General features: G+C 50.0%; 1 protein-coding gene across 1 annotated transcript in view; it reads left to right on the plus strand.

The window, feature by feature from the left end:
- PPP2R3C (protein phosphatase 2 regulatory subunit B''gamma) overlaps window positions 1-18,222 on the plus strand; it is a 41,734-nt gene that overhangs the window by 926 nt on the left and 22,586 nt on the right. Inside the window, exons 2-6 of the mRNA XM_044272069.1 lie at window positions 1,198-1,266; window positions 1,506-1,627; window positions 2,575-2,679; window positions 8,321-8,433; window positions 8,544-8,641. Of these exons, the coding sequence (XP_044128004.1) occupies window positions 1,218-1,266; window positions 1,506-1,627; window positions 2,575-2,679; window positions 8,321-8,433; window positions 8,544-8,641 (487 nt within the window). The 5' untranslated portion in view covers window positions 1,198-1,217. The remainder of the gene's footprint in view (window positions 1-1,197; window positions 1,267-1,505; window positions 1,628-2,574; window positions 2,680-8,320; window positions 8,434-8,543; window positions 8,642-18,222) is intronic.

The raw sequence follows: 18,222 nt of genomic DNA on the forward strand, positions 1-18,222 counted from the left end.
ATACGGGCACTGGCAGACTAGGTGTACATGAACCATTGGGGTGTGTTCACACATCAGATAAAAATCCAGCAAGAATCTGAGGTTGTACCTTCGGCTGTGCTCAGGGTCTGCAGGAGAATTGTCCTCAATGTCACCAATATGATAACCATTGGAGTTTCCATCTGAAATAAGTGATGTGCCACCTATTTCTGCAGGGGTATTATTTCTGCCGCTCAGCCGGAAATCTGCGTGACAATTTTCTGATGCATGTGAACCGCCCCATTTACATGTATAGGATGTGGATCTAGTCATGGACTCCACACCAGAATCAATGTGCAGTCCGACACGTGTACATTGCAGTCAAAACATCTGGTGGTGAATATGCATCAGAATTGGCATGAATTATGTGGATTTGTTGCGGGTGTCACCCATGCTCTGCAAAGGGTAAAATCTGTGGTGGAACACCGCAACATAAATTGACATGCAACGGATTTAAAGGGAATCTGTCACCAGGGACCTCCCTATCCATCTTTTTACATAGACATGGTTCACACTGTTTTTCTTTAGTTGATCTTAGGCTCCGTTCCTGAGCTATGATACTATGCAAATAAGGCCTTTGGTGCAATGAGGGCATCACCATTGCTCTTTTTGCACAAAAGCTCTGATGGAGTGAGGAGAAATTAGCAGAGTTTGGGTGCAACAAGTACAATGGTGACGCCTTTATTGCACCAAAGGCCTAATTTGCATATTAAGGACAAGTATCATAACTCTGGAACAGTCTCAGATCAACAAAAGAAAACCAGCGTTTTAATCAGGTGAACGACAGCTTTGTGTCCATGCAAACAGCTGGAGGTCACTGGTGACAGATTCCCTTTATACACACAGCAGATTTTTTTTTTTATATAACATAAATGAGATTTTGGAAAATCTTATCCACTTTGCTGATACTGTAAATGCTGATGATTTCCCATAAGCTGCATTAGGCTATTTTCTTATCTCCGGCAGCAATTCCGTCAGAAAACAGCCTGGCGGAATTCTCCGGATCCAGCTCTGCCGGATGCAAACTGAATGCTCGCTGGCCCCATTAACTATTATGGGGTCTGGCAGAGATCGAGACGCAATTCTCAAAGAATTGGCCGGACAGAAACCACTGTATGCTGCGGTTTGTGTTTTTTGACATGTTTGGATTCTTACGTATATCTATTTTTTATTTTTAAGAAAAATCACGTCGCACTACAATGGACTGGAAGAAAAGTCTCAAAAACAAGCTGGAGAAAGATAATAAAGGTAGTATAATATGTAATAAGCATTAATTACTCATATTATACTCAGTGATACAATATGGGAAATGTCACGTCCGCCAGCGCAGGAGCTGCTTTGTTCAGTGGTCACTTTGCTAATGCTAGTAGAGGGGACAGAGGGAGTGACACTCTCCCTCTATAATGTCCTTATGCCGACAGGGATTGTCATTCTCTCAGTATATGTTTATATGTGAGCTTTATAATAGAAACGGTTCTGTTCATCAGGCAGAAAAAGCGAGGAAGAGATGAAAGATGAAGAAATGGCTATGTTCACCAAGTTTTATACAGAATGGAAAGGCGGCCAGAAGGGTCCAAATTCCCAAAGCATCCCTCGATTCTACTACCGGGTGAGCACATGCTCCAGTCTTACATCAGTCACTGTGGGCCCCCATAGGACTCCACGGAAGCTGCAGAAAAGAGAACTGCCTAATAGAATAGCTTGTGTATCTCCAGAAGGGGCTGTAATCTCTTATACCTGCTAATAACCTAGTACCAGGTATGACGTTTGTGATATGCTAGTTTTTTAAGCTGAAGATATAGGTGTATGTACTGATGTGCAGAGGTATAAGGAATGCACACCCTGCTTCCTAAAAGGGGTTTCCAGTATAATAATAGTTATTAAAAATTTTGCACCCCAGCCTGGAATACCTGTGGAGAAACCCATACTTACCTGCCCCCCCCCCCCCCCCCCCCCCCGCTCTGTTTTAGCTCCCTGTCTCTCTACACTAGTCTTCTTATTCCCATCGGTAGAGCTTCCACATGGACGGGGTCACATGCACATCTGCTAATGACAGTGATGTATCCCAAAGCTGCACTACTGAGTCATGTGCTGCTTGGGAACACATCACTGCTGAGTCCAGTCATTGGCTGCAGCAGCGTACGTGACCCCTTCCTTTTGGAAGTTGTCGGATAGTAATCAGAAGACCAGGGTAGAGAAACGGGGAGCAGGTGAGTATGGATTTCTCAACAGCTATTCCAGGCTGGGGTGCAACCCCTTTTAGAAAGTAGGGTACACATTTTTTTATACCTCTGCACATCAGTATGTACACCTGGACAAAATCCATTGAGGTGGTGATACACATTAGATGTAGGTTTGCTGAACCTGCTGATTTCAGGGGAATCAACCGACTATCTAATGTGCCGAACCTAGCAGTATGTGTATGAGATGTTGGTTAGGAATAGCTGTCAGCTGCTTCTACAAGTGTATGGCCAGCTTAAAACATGGCACCATAGTATTAAATAGCTAAAATAGTGAAGTGCCCTTCTAAAAGCCTCAGATATTTGTTCCACACAGTTACCAGCAGAGGACGAGATGTTACAGCAGAAGCTGAGAGAAGAGTCACGAGCTGTCTTTCTACAGAGGAAAAGCCGAGAATTGCTGGACAATGAGGAACTGCAGGTGGGATTGACTTTATTATACATTTTGACAATGTACACATGTAGCCAGCATTATCTTCACTTCAGGCATGCTAAGAGGGTCACTGAAACAAGATTTGTTGTATTACCATGTCAAGGATGCCCTGGAGCTAGAGAGAGTACATAGGAGAGCGACTAAACTGATAAGGGGCATGGAGGGTCATAGTAATAAGGAAAGATTTAAAGAATTACATTTATTTATTCTTTAAGGGGGGGACATGATTACCCTATACAAATATATAAATGGAAATACAACTTGCACAGCGGTGGCTCACTCTGGGCGAGATTGTGGAATAGGTGCTGCTAACCCAAGGAGGGACACCCACCCTCCGAAATTAATAAGTATAGAAATTTACAGTTATGGGCGAGCACACTGCATTTGGACTTTAATTAAATCACAATATATAAACACGTGTGCAATATATAAAATACAATATGATAAAATACAATGAAGTAAAATGAAGTGACGTTCACTTCATATAATAAATCCACAGGGATAGAATATGTTGGTAGGAGTAGTCCCTTATTTGTCTTGGTGCTCGTTTGCACAATTTGGCTAACTGCACTGTGATCTAGTGCTGAGTCACTCTTCTGTGCGAAGATATAAACAGGCAGTTAAGTCCATATATTATGTATTGCAAGTCCTATTGCATATAAAGGCTCCAGTGATCCTTGTCACTTTTAAACTGTTAAGCGTTGGTACAGTCAGATGGCTGATACGTCAATTACAGTCCCATATCAGATATTGGATACTATGTTTTTAAATTGAATCCTTCTTACCTTCCTTCTGTTGGCGTTTTACTTTAGTGAGGATCGAGCGGCGCGGGGCGCTGCCGGCGTCTCGTTGTATCCTCCTCCAGCCAACTTAGGGCTCTTTCACACCTGCGTTATTGTCTTCCGGCATAGAGTTCCGTCGTCGGGGCTCTATGCCGGAAGAATCCTGATCAGGATTATCCCAATGCATTCTGAATGGAGTGAAATCCGTTCAGGATGCATCAGGATGTCTTCAGTTCCGGAACGGAACGTTTTTTGGCCGGAGAAAATACCGCAGCATGCTGCGCTTTTTGCTCCGGCCAAAAAAACTGAAGACTTGCCGCAAGGCCGGATCCGGAATGAATGCCCATTGAAAGGCATTGATCCGGATCCGGCCTTAAGCTAAACGTCGTTTCGGCGCATTGCCGGATACGACGTTTAGCTTTTTTAGAGTGGTTACCATGGCTGCCGGGACGCTAAAGTCCTGGCAGCCATGGTAAAGGGGAGCGGGGGAGCGGTATACTTACCATCCGTGCGGCTCCCGGGGCGCTCCAGAGTGACGTCAGGGCGCCCCAGGCGCATGGATGACGTGATCGCATGGCACGTCATCCATGCGCATGGGGCGCTCTGACGTCACTCTGGAGCGCCCCGGGAGCCGCACGGATGGTAAGTATACCGCTCCCCCGCTCCTACTATGGCAACCAGGACTTTAATAGCGTCCTGGGTGCCATAGTAACACTGAAAGCATTCTTCCAACTTTATTGCATGGCCATGCTTGTATATGCGGAGGTGCTTCTTTACAGGTGTGCGATCCAGCCTAGACGCGTTTCGGGAACTCTCTTTCCCTTCATCAGTGGTACCGCATCACCTGTGTGCCTCCGCCTTTTATATCATAACTAGCACCAAAACATGGATTGCTGGATTTCCTTCTTAAACAAGGCTTACCCTGCGTTCTTTTTCTTTTTGCGTTTTCTATGCGTCTTTTTTGTACATATGCGTTTTTTGTACTATATGTTCCTTTCATCCTCCTTAACAACTTGTATTTTGAATTGCATGACTGAGTTAATCCATTTTAAAGTTGGACATGTATCTATACATAAATATTGCCTGCAATTTCGTATGGTAAACATTGTTGTGGATTATTACGATACATTTTTGCAATTAATATAATATACAATGATAAAATATTAAAATATAAAAAATTTGAAGTTATAAAGAGGAGAAGAGCGTCACTAATAGCGGTTCATCCTTTCAAATGTGTGGATCATATACACATTCAATCACACATATCATTTTAGATTGTGGGTCGAAACAATTCGCCATCAGGAGTTCCACTCAAAGCAAACATGGTTATAATGGTGTATATGTGGGAATTTTGGTGCTTCTTGATGAAGATTTAAATCAAAGATTTAAAGAATTACATTTATTTATTCTTTAAGAGGGGGACATGATTACCCTATACAAATATATAAATGGGCCATACAAAAAATATGCTGAAAAGCTGTTCCATGTAAAATCCCCTCAAAAGACGAGAGAGGCACAACCTCTGACTGGAGAAGAAAAAGTTCAGTCTCCAGAAGCATCACAGTTTCTTAACTGCGAATAGTGGAATAGACAGGACGTGGTCACAGCAGGAACAGTGGACAGTTTTAAAAAGGGCCTAGATAAATTCGTAAGTAAATTACATTAATGCTTATGAAAATGTGTAGAAATCTGGTCCCAGTTTCCTTTGTAATAGTCCCTCTGATGCAGCAGATTCTCACTCGGCGAGCTTCGAGAGGACTAATCTCATTCATATATAGGAATCTTTTTGTGAAGTCTGTGGAAGACAAATCTCTCTGCCGGTTAGACAAAAATGGGAGAAGGATGTTGGCCCTATATCTGTGGATCAATGGAGTGCAGTATTTGCACTGACACAGCAGCTATCGGTCAGTGAAGGCCAGCGTATGTCTCAACTATTACTCGTTCCCGGGTATACCGGACCCCGTCCTTTCTGTTTAAAATCAGGGTGAGAGCTGACGCCTCCTGCCCGAGATGTGGGGTGGGACCTGCGTCTCTAGTGCACATGTTCTGGGAGTGTGCGGAGCTTTCAAATTAATTGCCGTGGTTCTGCGGATCGCATGTCCTATTATTGAGGCCAGGTATGTGATACCGGCACACGTTGCCTCCTATACTTGAATTAATGTGTTAATTCCATTCATTGGTGGCGCAGTGCGCCCCACCCTAGTAGTTTAAATTCTAATCATTGGTGGCACAGTGCCCCCCCCCCCCCCCCCCCCCCAAGTATTAGTATCATTGGTGGCAGTGGCCACAGGGTCCCCTTCCCCCTCTTTATTGGTGGCAGTTCCGATCGGAGCCCCAGCAGTGTAATCCTGGGGCTCCGATTCGTTACCATGGCAGCCAGGATGCTACTGAAGCCCTGGCTGCCATGGTAAGCTCCCTGCTGCTGTGTGCATTATGCACAGGGCAGCAGGGAGAGTGTGAAGTCCTATTCAGGACAAGGGTTCTAGCCCTTAAGGGGGCTGATAGTAAATAAATAAAAAGTTTGAATCGTTCCCTTTCCCAATTTTACATATAAAATTTACAAACAATAAAAAATAAACATATTGCCATGCCTGAAAAAGTGTGAACTATTAAAATAGAAAAAAATATTTCCTATGCGGTGAATGCCATAACAGAAAAAAAAAAAATCACAACCGCGCAATGTATAGCTTGTGGCTCCTGGTAGTCATACGTTTTTTTGTTTTTTTCCTGGCTCTTTGTGTCTGTAAGGTTGGCCACCCCTGATGTAGGGGTTCCTCCTAAGGCATGTGTATTCGGGATATTGGATATTGCGGACCATTGTACATGCTTGAGTGTGCAGCGCCTACTTTTTCAGGCCCGGAAACTAATTGCTAAGCACTGGCTTCGCTCATAACCCCCCACTTTAGCTGAGTTTCTGAACAGAATGGATGGTATACTTTGACTAGAAAAAGAGGCCTATGTCAAAAGGCAGTGTATCTCGCCAAGTTTAGTAAAAATATGGGGCAAGTGGGTTTCTTCCAGGATTGGCGCATCTTCCTCTAATCCCCTGGTGATGGGGGGGAGACTCAAATGATGCGGTTAAATAGCAAATCTTTATGTTCAGATCCGATGTAGCGAACAAAAGATTTGGTGAGAATGACGTAGAGGGGGAAATGGGAGCTATGTTTGAATTTGGAGACAGGCGGGTCCAGACCACACAGTAACCGTCTCTTCGCTAGGGGGTGGGTTAGTGGGGGGTTCTGTTTTTTGGTACACAGCTGACACCTATGTAAAATGGTGTGAAAACGTGTCTGAGTATTATCTGATTTATCTGTGTCCCTTATGCTTATGTAACTTTAATAACTGTTGAATAAAAAAAATATAATAATCTAGGTCTCACTTCCTTTTCAAAAATTTGTATCCCCTCCTATCCCTTGGTTGAACTTGATAGACTCATGTCTCTTTTTAACCATATTAACTATGTAACTATGTAAGATAATGTTGGCTACATATGTATGGAAGCTGAGAAATAGTAGTTTTGGCCCATAACCACTAATTCTGCATTTGCCTTAACTGTATGCTGTAAAATTCCAATAATCGGACATGTTTGGGAGCTCAAAGGTAGCAGATATCCCAAAAGTTTTTTTTTGTTATTTTTCTATTGCTGGCCTATCCTCAGTATAGGCCATCAATATCAGATCAGCGGGGTTCGATACCCCACACCACTTCCGATCAGCAGTTTTGGAGTAGCTCTGGTGCAGGAACTACACAGCTTCATGTGTTGTGTAGTGGAGGGAGCTGGTTACTGGAATGGGAGTAGCTCCATCTACTACACAATGGACGGAGCTGTGTCATTTTGGCAACCCTCAAACAGCTGATTAGCGGGGTGTCGGACTCCCAATGACCTGATATTGATGGTTTTTCCTCTGGATAGAAAATCTATGTAAAAATCCCAGAAAAAAACTTTTTTCGTTTTTAATTATTGGAAGTATAGACATAGGTTACTAATAGTAATACTTACCTTGACTCGTATCTGGGAGGAAGCATGGGTTAGAACTAGGCATAGATAAAATAAAACTACCCTACCCTACCACACCTATGCCCTATGCTGCAACTACCCTGCCAGTGATGGCCAGTTCGTAGTGTTTGCTGCGAACACATGTGGGCTGCCATCTTGACTCACAAGTCCGGCGATGCACAGGTAAGCCCTTACCTGTGCCGCGAGCCGGTCAGAAATCAAATGCGGTCACCGGGAGCAGGCAGTTCTGAGAACAGCCGCCGGGGGCCTTCATCGGTGATAATGCCCCGCTGTACCTTGAAGCAATTTGACTATCAGAACATTTTCTGGCATAAGATTGTTTACAGCATACTGTTTTCGAAGGATTACCAAATCATTGAGTGACACATTAAAGGGGTTATCCGACTATTTCCAACTGATGACCTACCAACTGGATAGGTTGTCAGCATCTGATTACTGGGGTCCAACACCCGGGACCTCCACCAATTAACAGTTTGAGAACGCCCAACGCCCCAATGAGTCCCACGGCCTTCTCACTGCCTTCCCTTGACCACTGATGTCACGACCATTGGTCACATGGCCTGGGTGCAGCTCAGTCTCATTCAGGTAAATGGGGCTGAGCTGAGAAACCAAGCACAGCCACCATACAATGTTCGGCAGTGTGCTTGGTGAGCAAGGAATCAGATGCTGGTGACCTATTCGGGTAAATTAGCCCAGGTCAGAGATAACAGTAGAACTTGCTGGGATTATTACTATGCTGTATTCTCAGCTGTATTTCATGTTTTGGGCTATTTTCTAATCATTTTATGCTTTCCAATATTAGTTGTTTTTTTTCTTTGTACGTTTCTAGAACTTGTGGTTCCTTCTGGACAAGCACCAGTCGCCTCCCATGACTGGGGAGGAAGCCATGATCAACTATACTAACTTCCAAATTGTTGGTGAAAAGGCTGGGCCGAAATGCAAGTTAGTCCATGTTCTACAAATCGACTAGAGCTTTGCTGTCAGTCGGGCAGTAGAAGTCTATATCATTTACTAATTGCTTGTTACTAATATGTAATTTTCTTTTACTTTAGGCCGTTTTTTACAGCTAAAGTCTTCAGCAAACTTATTCACAATGATCCATATGGCAGGATATCAATTATGCAGTTTTTCAACTATGTTATGAGAAAAGGTAAGACCAAATTAGAAACACCAAAAACACAGCACAGTCCCTTCTCAGAAGTCACTCTCATCATCCTCTACACTGTCACTCGTAATTTAATGGTAGAAGAATAAAATCCCAACTCCCGTGGCACAGGACACTAAAGTTTATCTGATGGGCGCTAGGCAAGCCAATCGGCAGCAGGCTCTGCAAGCACTGCTAATGCTGATTGGCCAGCCCAGTGCCCAGTAGTGAAACATAGAGGGCTAGTCAGGAATCCAGCAGGTGGAGCGCTAGCCACTGATGATGTGCTGAGTAAAGGGGGGCCCCGAGGACAGGACAGAGGAAGCAGGGAATCAAGACAAGAGCGAGAATAAAGTGTAATTAGGAGGCGGGGCCTTTTGTCCAAGACTGGGCCCCCTTCCTCCAGGGGCCCCATAGCAGCTGCGTGGCCTGCCTCCGTTGGAGGTACTCCGCTGACTGTACCTCTTAAGGGCTCTTTCACACTTGCGTTCAGGGGCGTAGCTAAAGGCTCATGGGCCCTGGTGCAAGAGTTTAGCTTGGGACCCCATCCCTCATTGGTTTCTGGCTAGGGGCAGGGAAGCACATTGCCTTCCTGCACCCCGAGACAAAAATTTAAACTGCACCCCCCACCATGCCAAATTCTTGACCTAACACCTTCCCTCTAGCCAGAGGTATAACTTGACCAGCATGCACGTTCTATAAAACAGGTGTCTTCTCATGTGGTACAAGGGTCTTTGGGGCCCCTCAGGCTCCTGGGCCCGGTAGCGACTGCTACCTCTGCACCCCCTATAGCTACGCCCCTGCTTGCGTTTTTGTCTTCCGGCATAGAGTTCCGTCGTCGGGGCTCTATGCCGGAAGAATCCTGATCAGGATTATCCTAATGCATTCTGAATGGAGAGAAATCCGTTCAGGATGCATCAGGATGTCTTCAGTTCCTAGACGGAACGTTTTTTGGCCGGAGAAAATACTGCAGCATGCTGCGCTTTTTGCTCCGGCCAAGACTTGCCGCAAGGCCGGATCCGGAATGAATGCCCATTGAAAGGCATTGATCCGGATCCGGCCTTAACCTCCTCACGACCGCCGTACGCAGGATTGCGTCTTCACGGCGGTCGTGCTGTTCTGGGTGGACGCGCCGGTGCGTCCTCTCGCGAGACGCGAGATTTCCGGGTATGCCGGCCCGCGCATGCGCATCGCGGGCCGGCAAAATTCAAAGAAGAAGTTCGTCATCAACCTGCCGGCCACGATCATTGGCTGGCAGGTTGATGATTTTCAAAAAAACCAATCAGAAGCCACATAACCCATCATATTAGTAAATATGATGGGGTTATATGGCTGCTGTGCTCCTCTGCTCCTTCTTTTGGTCGGTTGGTTCCAGGAGAGGAGCAGAGGAGCACATCATCACTGTGAGTACCCACTACAGTACACTTAGCCCCCAGATCACCTCCCAGCACCCAATTAACCCTTTGATCACCCCTTCTTGCCCCTGTCAATCACTAGTGAAAAGGAAAAAAAGTGATCAGTGCAAACTGTCACTTTTTTTTTTTTCACTGGTATTGACCGTTAGGTTTTAGGTATAGTTTAGGTCCCTTGGTTAGGTAGTTAGCGATCAGTTAGCGCCCAGCCCACCGCACCGCAGTCCGTTATTCGCTGATTAGCGTAACGCTAATTAGCATTTGTACTTTTATAGTATCTGAAAGTGATCAAAACTGATCACGGTCAGATCTATAATAGTACTAGTGTCACTTTAGTTCGCCCTCCACCCAAAACGCAGTGTTTGCCCGATCAGGCCTGATCGGTCGCCCACACGTGCGTTCGCCCGCGCCCGCCCCACCGCAGTGACAAAAAAATATTTTTTCTCGCCCATTTTCCTTGGGGGACACAGACCTTGGGTATAGCTCAGCTCCCTAGGAGGCGTGACACTAAGTAAAACTGTTAAGCCCCTCCTCCATCAGCTATACCCTCAGCCTGGAGATAGAGGCTACCAGTTTTAGCTTAGTGTCCAAGGAGGCAAGACACTCCCTGCTACTGCAGGGCTGTTTTCTCCTTGTTATTTTTACTTTTTCTTCTAATTTTGTTATTTTATTTTTTCCTAGGGATACCAGAGACGCATTGACCTCTCTGCTCTCCCGGGGTTGAGCTGCGCCAGTGCCAACTTATCTGCACTGCTGCCTCCCCCACAGAAGCAATAGAAGGATCTGGGCAGCAATGGCTCCCCTACATCCCGCCAGCTAGGGGGTCGCCCGCACGCCAAGCCCCTCTTCCAGCTTCCTGCCACTGCGGTGCCAGTGGCTGAAGGGGCGACCCTGCTGGAAAGGACTGAGGGTGAAGACGTCGCACGGTGAGATGGCTATTCCAGCCCATACCCCGTCCCTATCTGCAGCATCTACCCCTCTGGGTAAGGGGGGCACCCGTGGTCGCTCATTCTGAGCGCTCATCTGCAGGACAATGCAGCATCCTCAGCACCCCCACGCTTTTCCCCCCCCACGCTGCTATCTTTCTCCCCCCCCCTCCCCCTCATTCGGGGCTGACTCCATTTTTCTCTTCTCTCTCTCCCCCCCTTCCCGCCGAGAACGGGGGGCGGGGCTTAGCAGTCCCGGCAGGGGGCGGGGCTTCCGCGCGTCATTTTGGGGGCGGAGCTACATTCTCCTTCACAGGAGACATTTCAAGCGCTGGAGGGGGCGGAGCTTGTTCCCCGCGCTTTCTGCTGAGGTTTCCCGCGCTTCCTCACTCCTGACAGGAAGCTGGGACACGGTGGGGGACTCTAACCTCCTGTGTACATCGCTCGGCTTCTGTGGGCGCTCTCTGCTGCTCTCTGCTGCTCACTGCTGTTCACTGCTTCTCTGCTGCTGCTGATCTGGGCCATCTCCTGACGTTCTTCTGAGGCACTGGTAGGACAGTTAACACTCTCCTAACCCTCCTGGTCATAGCTGCTATAACCCTTTGTGGTCTCTATATTAGAGTACAACCACACTTCAGCATGTCAGATCCCACAGGTGCCCCCAAACCCTGGTACCATGCCTGTACCGCCTGTAAGGAACTTTTTCCGCGTGGGCAATCTGAGCCGCATTGCCTTGCATGTCAGGCCCCGGTGCAGGGCCCGCTTCCCGCTGCGCCCCCCGGTGCCTCTGAACCCCCTGACTGGGCTAGGTCTCTGTCTCAGGCGGTGGAAAGCCTTACACACGTAGTGGGCCGTCTCGTGGATAGACCGCCTCTCCCGCAGGCTGCCACAATCCCTGTCGCACCCGCTGGGACTACCGTTTCTGCCGCCCCCACTGGTTCCCTGCCTCCCAGCGAATCTTCCAGGGCCCGGCATACTCAGAAACGTTCAAGGGTTGAGCGCACATCTTCTCCAGATGCTTCGCTCTCTCCGCCATGCGTGCGAGCTCAGTCAAGTCTATCCTCTCAAAGGGATACGCTTTCTGAGGGAGAACTGGCGGATTCGGACGTGGACATGGACTCAGAGCTTCCGTCCAAATTGGCGTCCGCGGTGGGGCATCTTGTCACTAGCATCCGTGATACCTTTCAGCTACACGATGACCCCCCCCAGCTCTGAACAGGCCGGCGTGTCCTTTCTCCGCCCCAAACAGGCCTCCAAGGTTTTTCCCATACACGCTGATTTTTCTTCTGTGGTATCCAAGGCTTGGACTCGGCCTAACGTCCGCTTTATTACACCCAAAAAGCTGGACATTTGTTATCCCTTTCCAGCGGATTCTGTGACCACGTGGACATCCCCGCCTAAGGTTGATCCTCCCGTGGCTCGCCTGTCCAAAAGCACTACTATTCCTGTACAGGACGGATCTTCCCTCCAGTCTGTTGAGGACCGTCGTACGGAATCCCTCTCCAAGGCCATATTTACTGCCGCTGGTTCGGCCCTTAGACCGGTCTTTGCCTCCGCCTGGGTTGGCAAAGCGGTCTCTGAATGGGGTTTGCAACTGGAACGGGAGTTAGGGTCGGACGTCCCTGTTCAGGACCTCCGTTCCTTAGCCCAACTAATTGTTCAGGCCGGAAAATTCGTCTGTGAGGCCTCCCTTGATGCGGGTGCCCTCATTGCCCGTTCCTCTGCCCTGGCAGTTTCTGTCAGGAGGGAACTCTGGCTGAAGGTTTGGGCGGCGGACGCCGCTTCCAAACGCTCTTTGGCCGGCCTACCATTCACGGGTTCCCGCCTGTTCGGAACCCGTCTGGACGAACTTATATCAGAGGCCACGGGTGGGAAGAGTACTCACCTCCCCCAGTCCAGGCCAATGGGCGCCCCCCGTGGTCGCGCTGGTTCGTCCCGTTTTCGGTCCTTTCGCAAGCCCACCGGGTCTAGACCCGCGGCCAGTTCTTCTTCCTCTGGCCCAGCCCAGGATAGACGCAAGAAGCCGTTTTTTCGGACGCAACCTACCTGGCGCAAGTCCCAGCCTGCACGGGCTCCCACAGGCCAGCAGCCCTCTGCCTGAAGGTGCGCCCCCACCCACCCGGGTGGGGGGCCGCCTTCTCCTATTCAGGAACGTATGGCGGGCCCACATCTCAGACGCATGGGCGCTCGAGATTGTATCTTGCGGATACAAAATCGAATTTGCGTCCATTCCGCCAGACCGTTTCTTCCGATCCCGTCCTCCGCGAGATCCCGTACGAGTGGCCGCCTTCTTCGCGGCCATTCACTCTCTAATGGACAAGGGTGTCGTCGCCCCCGTGCCTCCGACGGAAAGGTTCAGGGGGTTCTACTCGAACCTCTTTGTGGTTCCCAAGAAGGAAGGCTCAGTGCGTCCGATCTTGGACCTAAAACGCCTGAACCGTTTTCTCCGACTGCAGAGATTCCGGATGGAGTCTCTCAGGTCCGCAGTGGCCTCCCTGGAAAGAGGGGATTTCATGGCCTCAATCGACATTCAGGATGCATACCTCCACGTTCCGGTTGCTCCATGTCATCACCGCTTCCTGCGCTTTGCGGTGGGGGACGATCACTTCCAATTCGTCGCCCTTCCCTTTGGTCTGGCGACTGCTCCTCGAGTGTTCACCAAGGTCCTGGCCCCTGTCTTGGCCCTTCTACGTTCAAGAAGTGTTTTTCTTCTCCCATACTTGGACGACATCCTGGTCAAGGCACCCTCCTTCTCTCAGACATCCCGCAGTGTGGAACTCACTCTGGAGACCCTGACGCGGTTCGGTTGGATTATCAACCACCCCAAATCTTCCCTTACCCCCTCCAGACGGCTGATCTTCCTGGGGATGCTCCTGGATACAGAGTTGGCGGAGGTCCGCCTTCCGTCGGACAAGCGTCTGGCCCTTCGCGGGTCGGTTCGCAGTCTCCTCCGTCATCACCGCCCTTCCCTCAGATCCAGCATGCGGTTGTTGGGAAAGATGGTTGCCTGTTTCGAAGCGGTGCCGTTCGCACAATTCCGATCCCGCTCCTTTCAGAGGGCAATTCTGTCGGCCTGGGACAAATCACTGAGGAGTCTGGACAGGACCTTTCTTCTGCCTCCCCTGGCTCAAGCTTCCCTCGGCTGGTGGTTGCATATCCCTCTAAGGGGGAAGTCCTTCCTTCCACTGAACTGGCTGGTGATTACCACAGATGCCAGCTTACGGGGGTGGGGGGGGGTTTTCCCTCCCCGGTCCGTCCAGGGCGTTTGGTCTCTATCGGAGTCCAGACTTCCAATCAATATTCTGGAACTGAGGGCGATTCCTCTGTCCCTCAGATACTGGACCCATCTGCTGAGGGGCCACCCTGTTCGGATCCAATCGGACAATGCCACGGCTGTGGCATACATAAACCATCAGGGAGGCACTCTCAGCGCTGCAGCGATGCAAGAGGTGACCCTCATTCTCCTCTGGGCGGAGACGCACGTGCCGGCCTTATCTGCGATTTACATCCCGGGGGTGGACAACTGGGCGGCGGATTTCCTCAGCCGGTCCACCATCGACCCGGGAGAATGGTCCCTGCACCCAGAGGTGTTCGAAGCCCTTTGTCTTCGCTGGGGTCGCCCCGACGTGGACCTCATGGCCTCCAAATTCAACCACAAGGTCCCCCTATACCTGGCCAGGGCACGGGACCCGAAGGCATACGGCGCCGACGCGCTCGTCCTTCCGTGGCGCGAATTCTCCCTTCTGTACGTCTTTCCTCCTTTTCCCCTCCTGCCACGGGTTCTTCGGAGGATCGCGGCAGAGGGCGTCCCCGCGATTCTAATCGCCCCGGATTGGCCCCGCCGGTCTTGGTACGCCGACCTAATGTTGCTGTTGGCAGACGCACCGTGGCCACTGCCCTCCAGGGAAGACCTTCTCTCTCAGGGACCGATCTTCCACGAGCATTTAGGCTCGCTACGTTTGGCGGCGTGGCTATTGAGACCGCCGTCTTAACGCGACGGGGTTTCTCCGCGGACGTAGTCCGCACCATGATCCGGGCTCGTAAGCCCGTATCCTCTAGGATCTACTATCGGGTTTGGAGGTCCTATCTGGGGTTCTGTGAGTCCCGGAGCATCCCACCTCTCCGGTTTTCTCTTCCCACAATCCTGTCCTTCCTCCAGTCGGGTCTGGACCTGGGGCTGTGCCTCAGTTCTCTGAAGGGTCAGATTTCGGCGCTGTCTATTCTTCTCCAGCGTCCCCTGGCCCCTCTAGGGCCAATTAAGACCTTTTTACAAGGGGTGGCTCACTCTGTTCCGCCGTACCGCCCTCCAGTTCCTTCCTGGGACCTGAATGTGGTGCTCTCGGCGCTCCAATCAGCCCCCTTCGAGCCTTTACGGGAGGTCTCCCTTCGCCTTCTGTCCTGCAAGGTCATCTTTCTTGTGGCCGTCACGTCTCTCCGACGGGTGTCGGAGTTAGCGGCTCTTTCTTGCTCCGAACCTTTCCTGATCTTCCACCAGGATAAGGTTGTGCTTCGGCCTGTCCCGACTTTCCTGCCAAAGGTGGTCTCCGCCTTTCACATCAATGAGGACATCGTCCTTCCGTCGCTCTGTCCCTCTCCTTCCCACCCCAGAGAACGGGAACTGCACCGTCTGGATGTGGTCAGGGCGTTGAGGATTTACTTGGAGGTCACCGGGTCCTTTCGGCGCACGGACTCCCTGTTTGTGGTTCCGGAGGGTTCGCGCAAAGGGTTGGCGGTCTCCAAGGTGGCTATTGCCCGTTTCATTAAACTGGCGGTGTCTGAGGCTTATCGAGCCAAGGGCAGGCCTCCGCCTTTCGGCGTCACTGCTCATTCCACCAGAGCAGTCGGAGCTTCCTGGGCGCAGAGGCATCGGGCCTCGGCTGAACAGTTGTGCAAAGCAGCCACTTGGTCCTCTCTGCACACTTTCACAAAGTTCTATAGGGTGCATACGCATGCATCAGCGGATGCTGCGTTGGGCCGCCTGGTTTTGCAGGCAGCGGTTTCCTGATGCTCTGGTGGTGTTCCGCCTCGGGTTTGTGGTCCCTCCCTTCTTGGACTGCTCTTGAACGTCCCAAGGTCTGTGTCCCCCAAGGAAAATGGGCGAGAAAAGGAGATTTTTGTATAACTTACCAGTTAAATCTCTTTCTCGCTCTTCCTTGGGGGACACAGCACCCACCCTTCTGTGTTTGGTTACAGGGTTATGGTCTGGCGCCCCGTTGGGTTGCTGGCTGGTTGTTTCCGTTATTGGTTGTTATCCTTTCACTACTTGGACACGCAACTGGTAGCCTCTATCTCCAGGCTGAGGGTATAGCTGATGGAGGAGGGGCTTAACAGTTTTACTTAGTGTCACGCCTCCTAGGGAGCTGAGCTATACCCAAGGTCTGTGTCCCCCAAGGAAGAGCGAGAAAGAGATTTAACTGGTAAGTTATACAAAAATCTCCTTTTTTTTGATCACTGCACATTCACTTTACACGCACTGCGGCGATAAAAAAATCAGTTTTGATATTTTTTATCAACCGCAGCGGCCTCCGGTACTTCGCTAGGCTCCCCTTTGTAAGACAGGCTTGCTTTTTTTTTCTTGGGTAGTCTCAGGGAATACCCCTAAATTTAGTTGCCCACATGTCTAACAGGGGGTATTCTTCTGAAGAGGCCTACAGGCTTCTGACCCAGTCGGATGAGGAGTGGGAACCCTCATCTGATGAATCCAGCGGGTCAGAATACGAACCTGTAGAAAGCAGTGGCTCTCTGACCCAAAGTTCGGACGAGGAGGTTGAGGTCCCTGATAGCAGCAGGCGTACCCGGCCCCGTGTCGCTAGACCGCAGGTTGCGCAGGATCCGCTTCAAGAGCAGCAGAGTGGGGCTGGTGCTGTCGGATTACGTGGTGAGGCATACACCAGCAGCCCAGCCCTTCCTGGACCTAGTACCAGCACTGCCGTACAACCTGGTGAAGTAGCGAGCACCAGAAGGGCAGTTGAAGCTGGTACGGTGGCACGTGCAGTAGTGACCCCGTCGCAGCCACCGCAAAGACGTGCCCGTAGAGCCCCTAGAATCCCAGAGGTGCTGGCAAACCCTGATTGGCAGTCCCCAACTTCCGCCGCACCCGTAGTTTTCCCTTTCACTGCCCAGTCTGGAGTTCGGGTTGAGACAGCTCAGATCGGTTCGGCCCTGGGATTTTTTTGAGCTGTTCTTGACTGCGGAGCTTTTAGACTTAGTTGTGGCCGAAACAAACAGATATGCCACACAATTTATAACCGCTAACCCGGGAAGCTCTTATGCCCAGTCTTTCCGGTGGAAACCAGTCCAAGTTTCCGAAATTAAAACTTTTCTGGGCCTCCTCCTCAACATGGGCCTGACAAAAAAGCATGAATTGCGGTCATATTGGTCCACGAACCCAATTCATCACATGCCCATGTTCTCTGCTGCTATGTCCAGGACACGATTTGAGACCATCCTGCGTTTCCTGCACTTTAGTGATAACAGCACCTCCCGTCCCAGAGGCCACCCTGCTTTTGACCGGCTCCACAAAATTCGGCCCCTCATAGACCATTTCAACCTGAAATTTGCAGATATTTATACCCCAGAGCAAAACATCTGCATAGACGAGTCCCTAATACATTTTACCGGGCGCCTTGGCTTCAAACAATACATCCCAAGCAAGCGCGCCCGGTATGGGGTCAAATTGTATAAGCTCTGTGAAAGGGCCACAGGCTATACCCACAAATTTCGGGTCTATGAGGGAAAAGATCAGACCCTGGAGCCGGTCGGTTGCCCTGACTACCTGGGGAGCAGTGGGAAGACAGTTTGGGACTTGGTGTCACCCTTATTCGGCAAGGGGTACCATCTTTATGTGGACAATTTTTACACAAGTGTGGCCCTCTTTAGGCATTTGTTTCTAGAACGGATTGGCGCCTGTGGCACCGCGCGAACTAGTCGCGCGGGCTTCCCCCAACGGCTCGTTACCACCCGTCTTGCAAGGGGGCAGAGGGCCGCACTGTGTAACGAAGAACTGCTCGCGGTGAAATGGAGAGACAAGCGTGACGTTTACATGCTCTCCTCCATTCACGCAGACACGACAATCCAAATTGAGCGAGCAACCCGTGTCATTGAAAAGCCCCTCTCAGTCCACGACTATAACCTCCACATGGGAGGGGTCGACTTCAATGACCAGATGTTGGCTCCGTATTTAGTTTCCCGACGCACCAGACGCTGTTATAAGAAGGTGTCTGTATATTTAATTCAATTGGCTCTGTAC

The sequence above is a fragment of the Bufo gargarizans genome, chromosome 11 (genome assembly GCF_014858855.1).
Source record: "Bufo gargarizans isolate SCDJY-AF-19 chromosome 11, ASM1485885v1, whole genome shotgun sequence".
Lineage (NCBI taxonomy): Eukaryota > Metazoa > Chordata > Amphibia > Anura > Bufonidae > Bufo > Bufo gargarizans.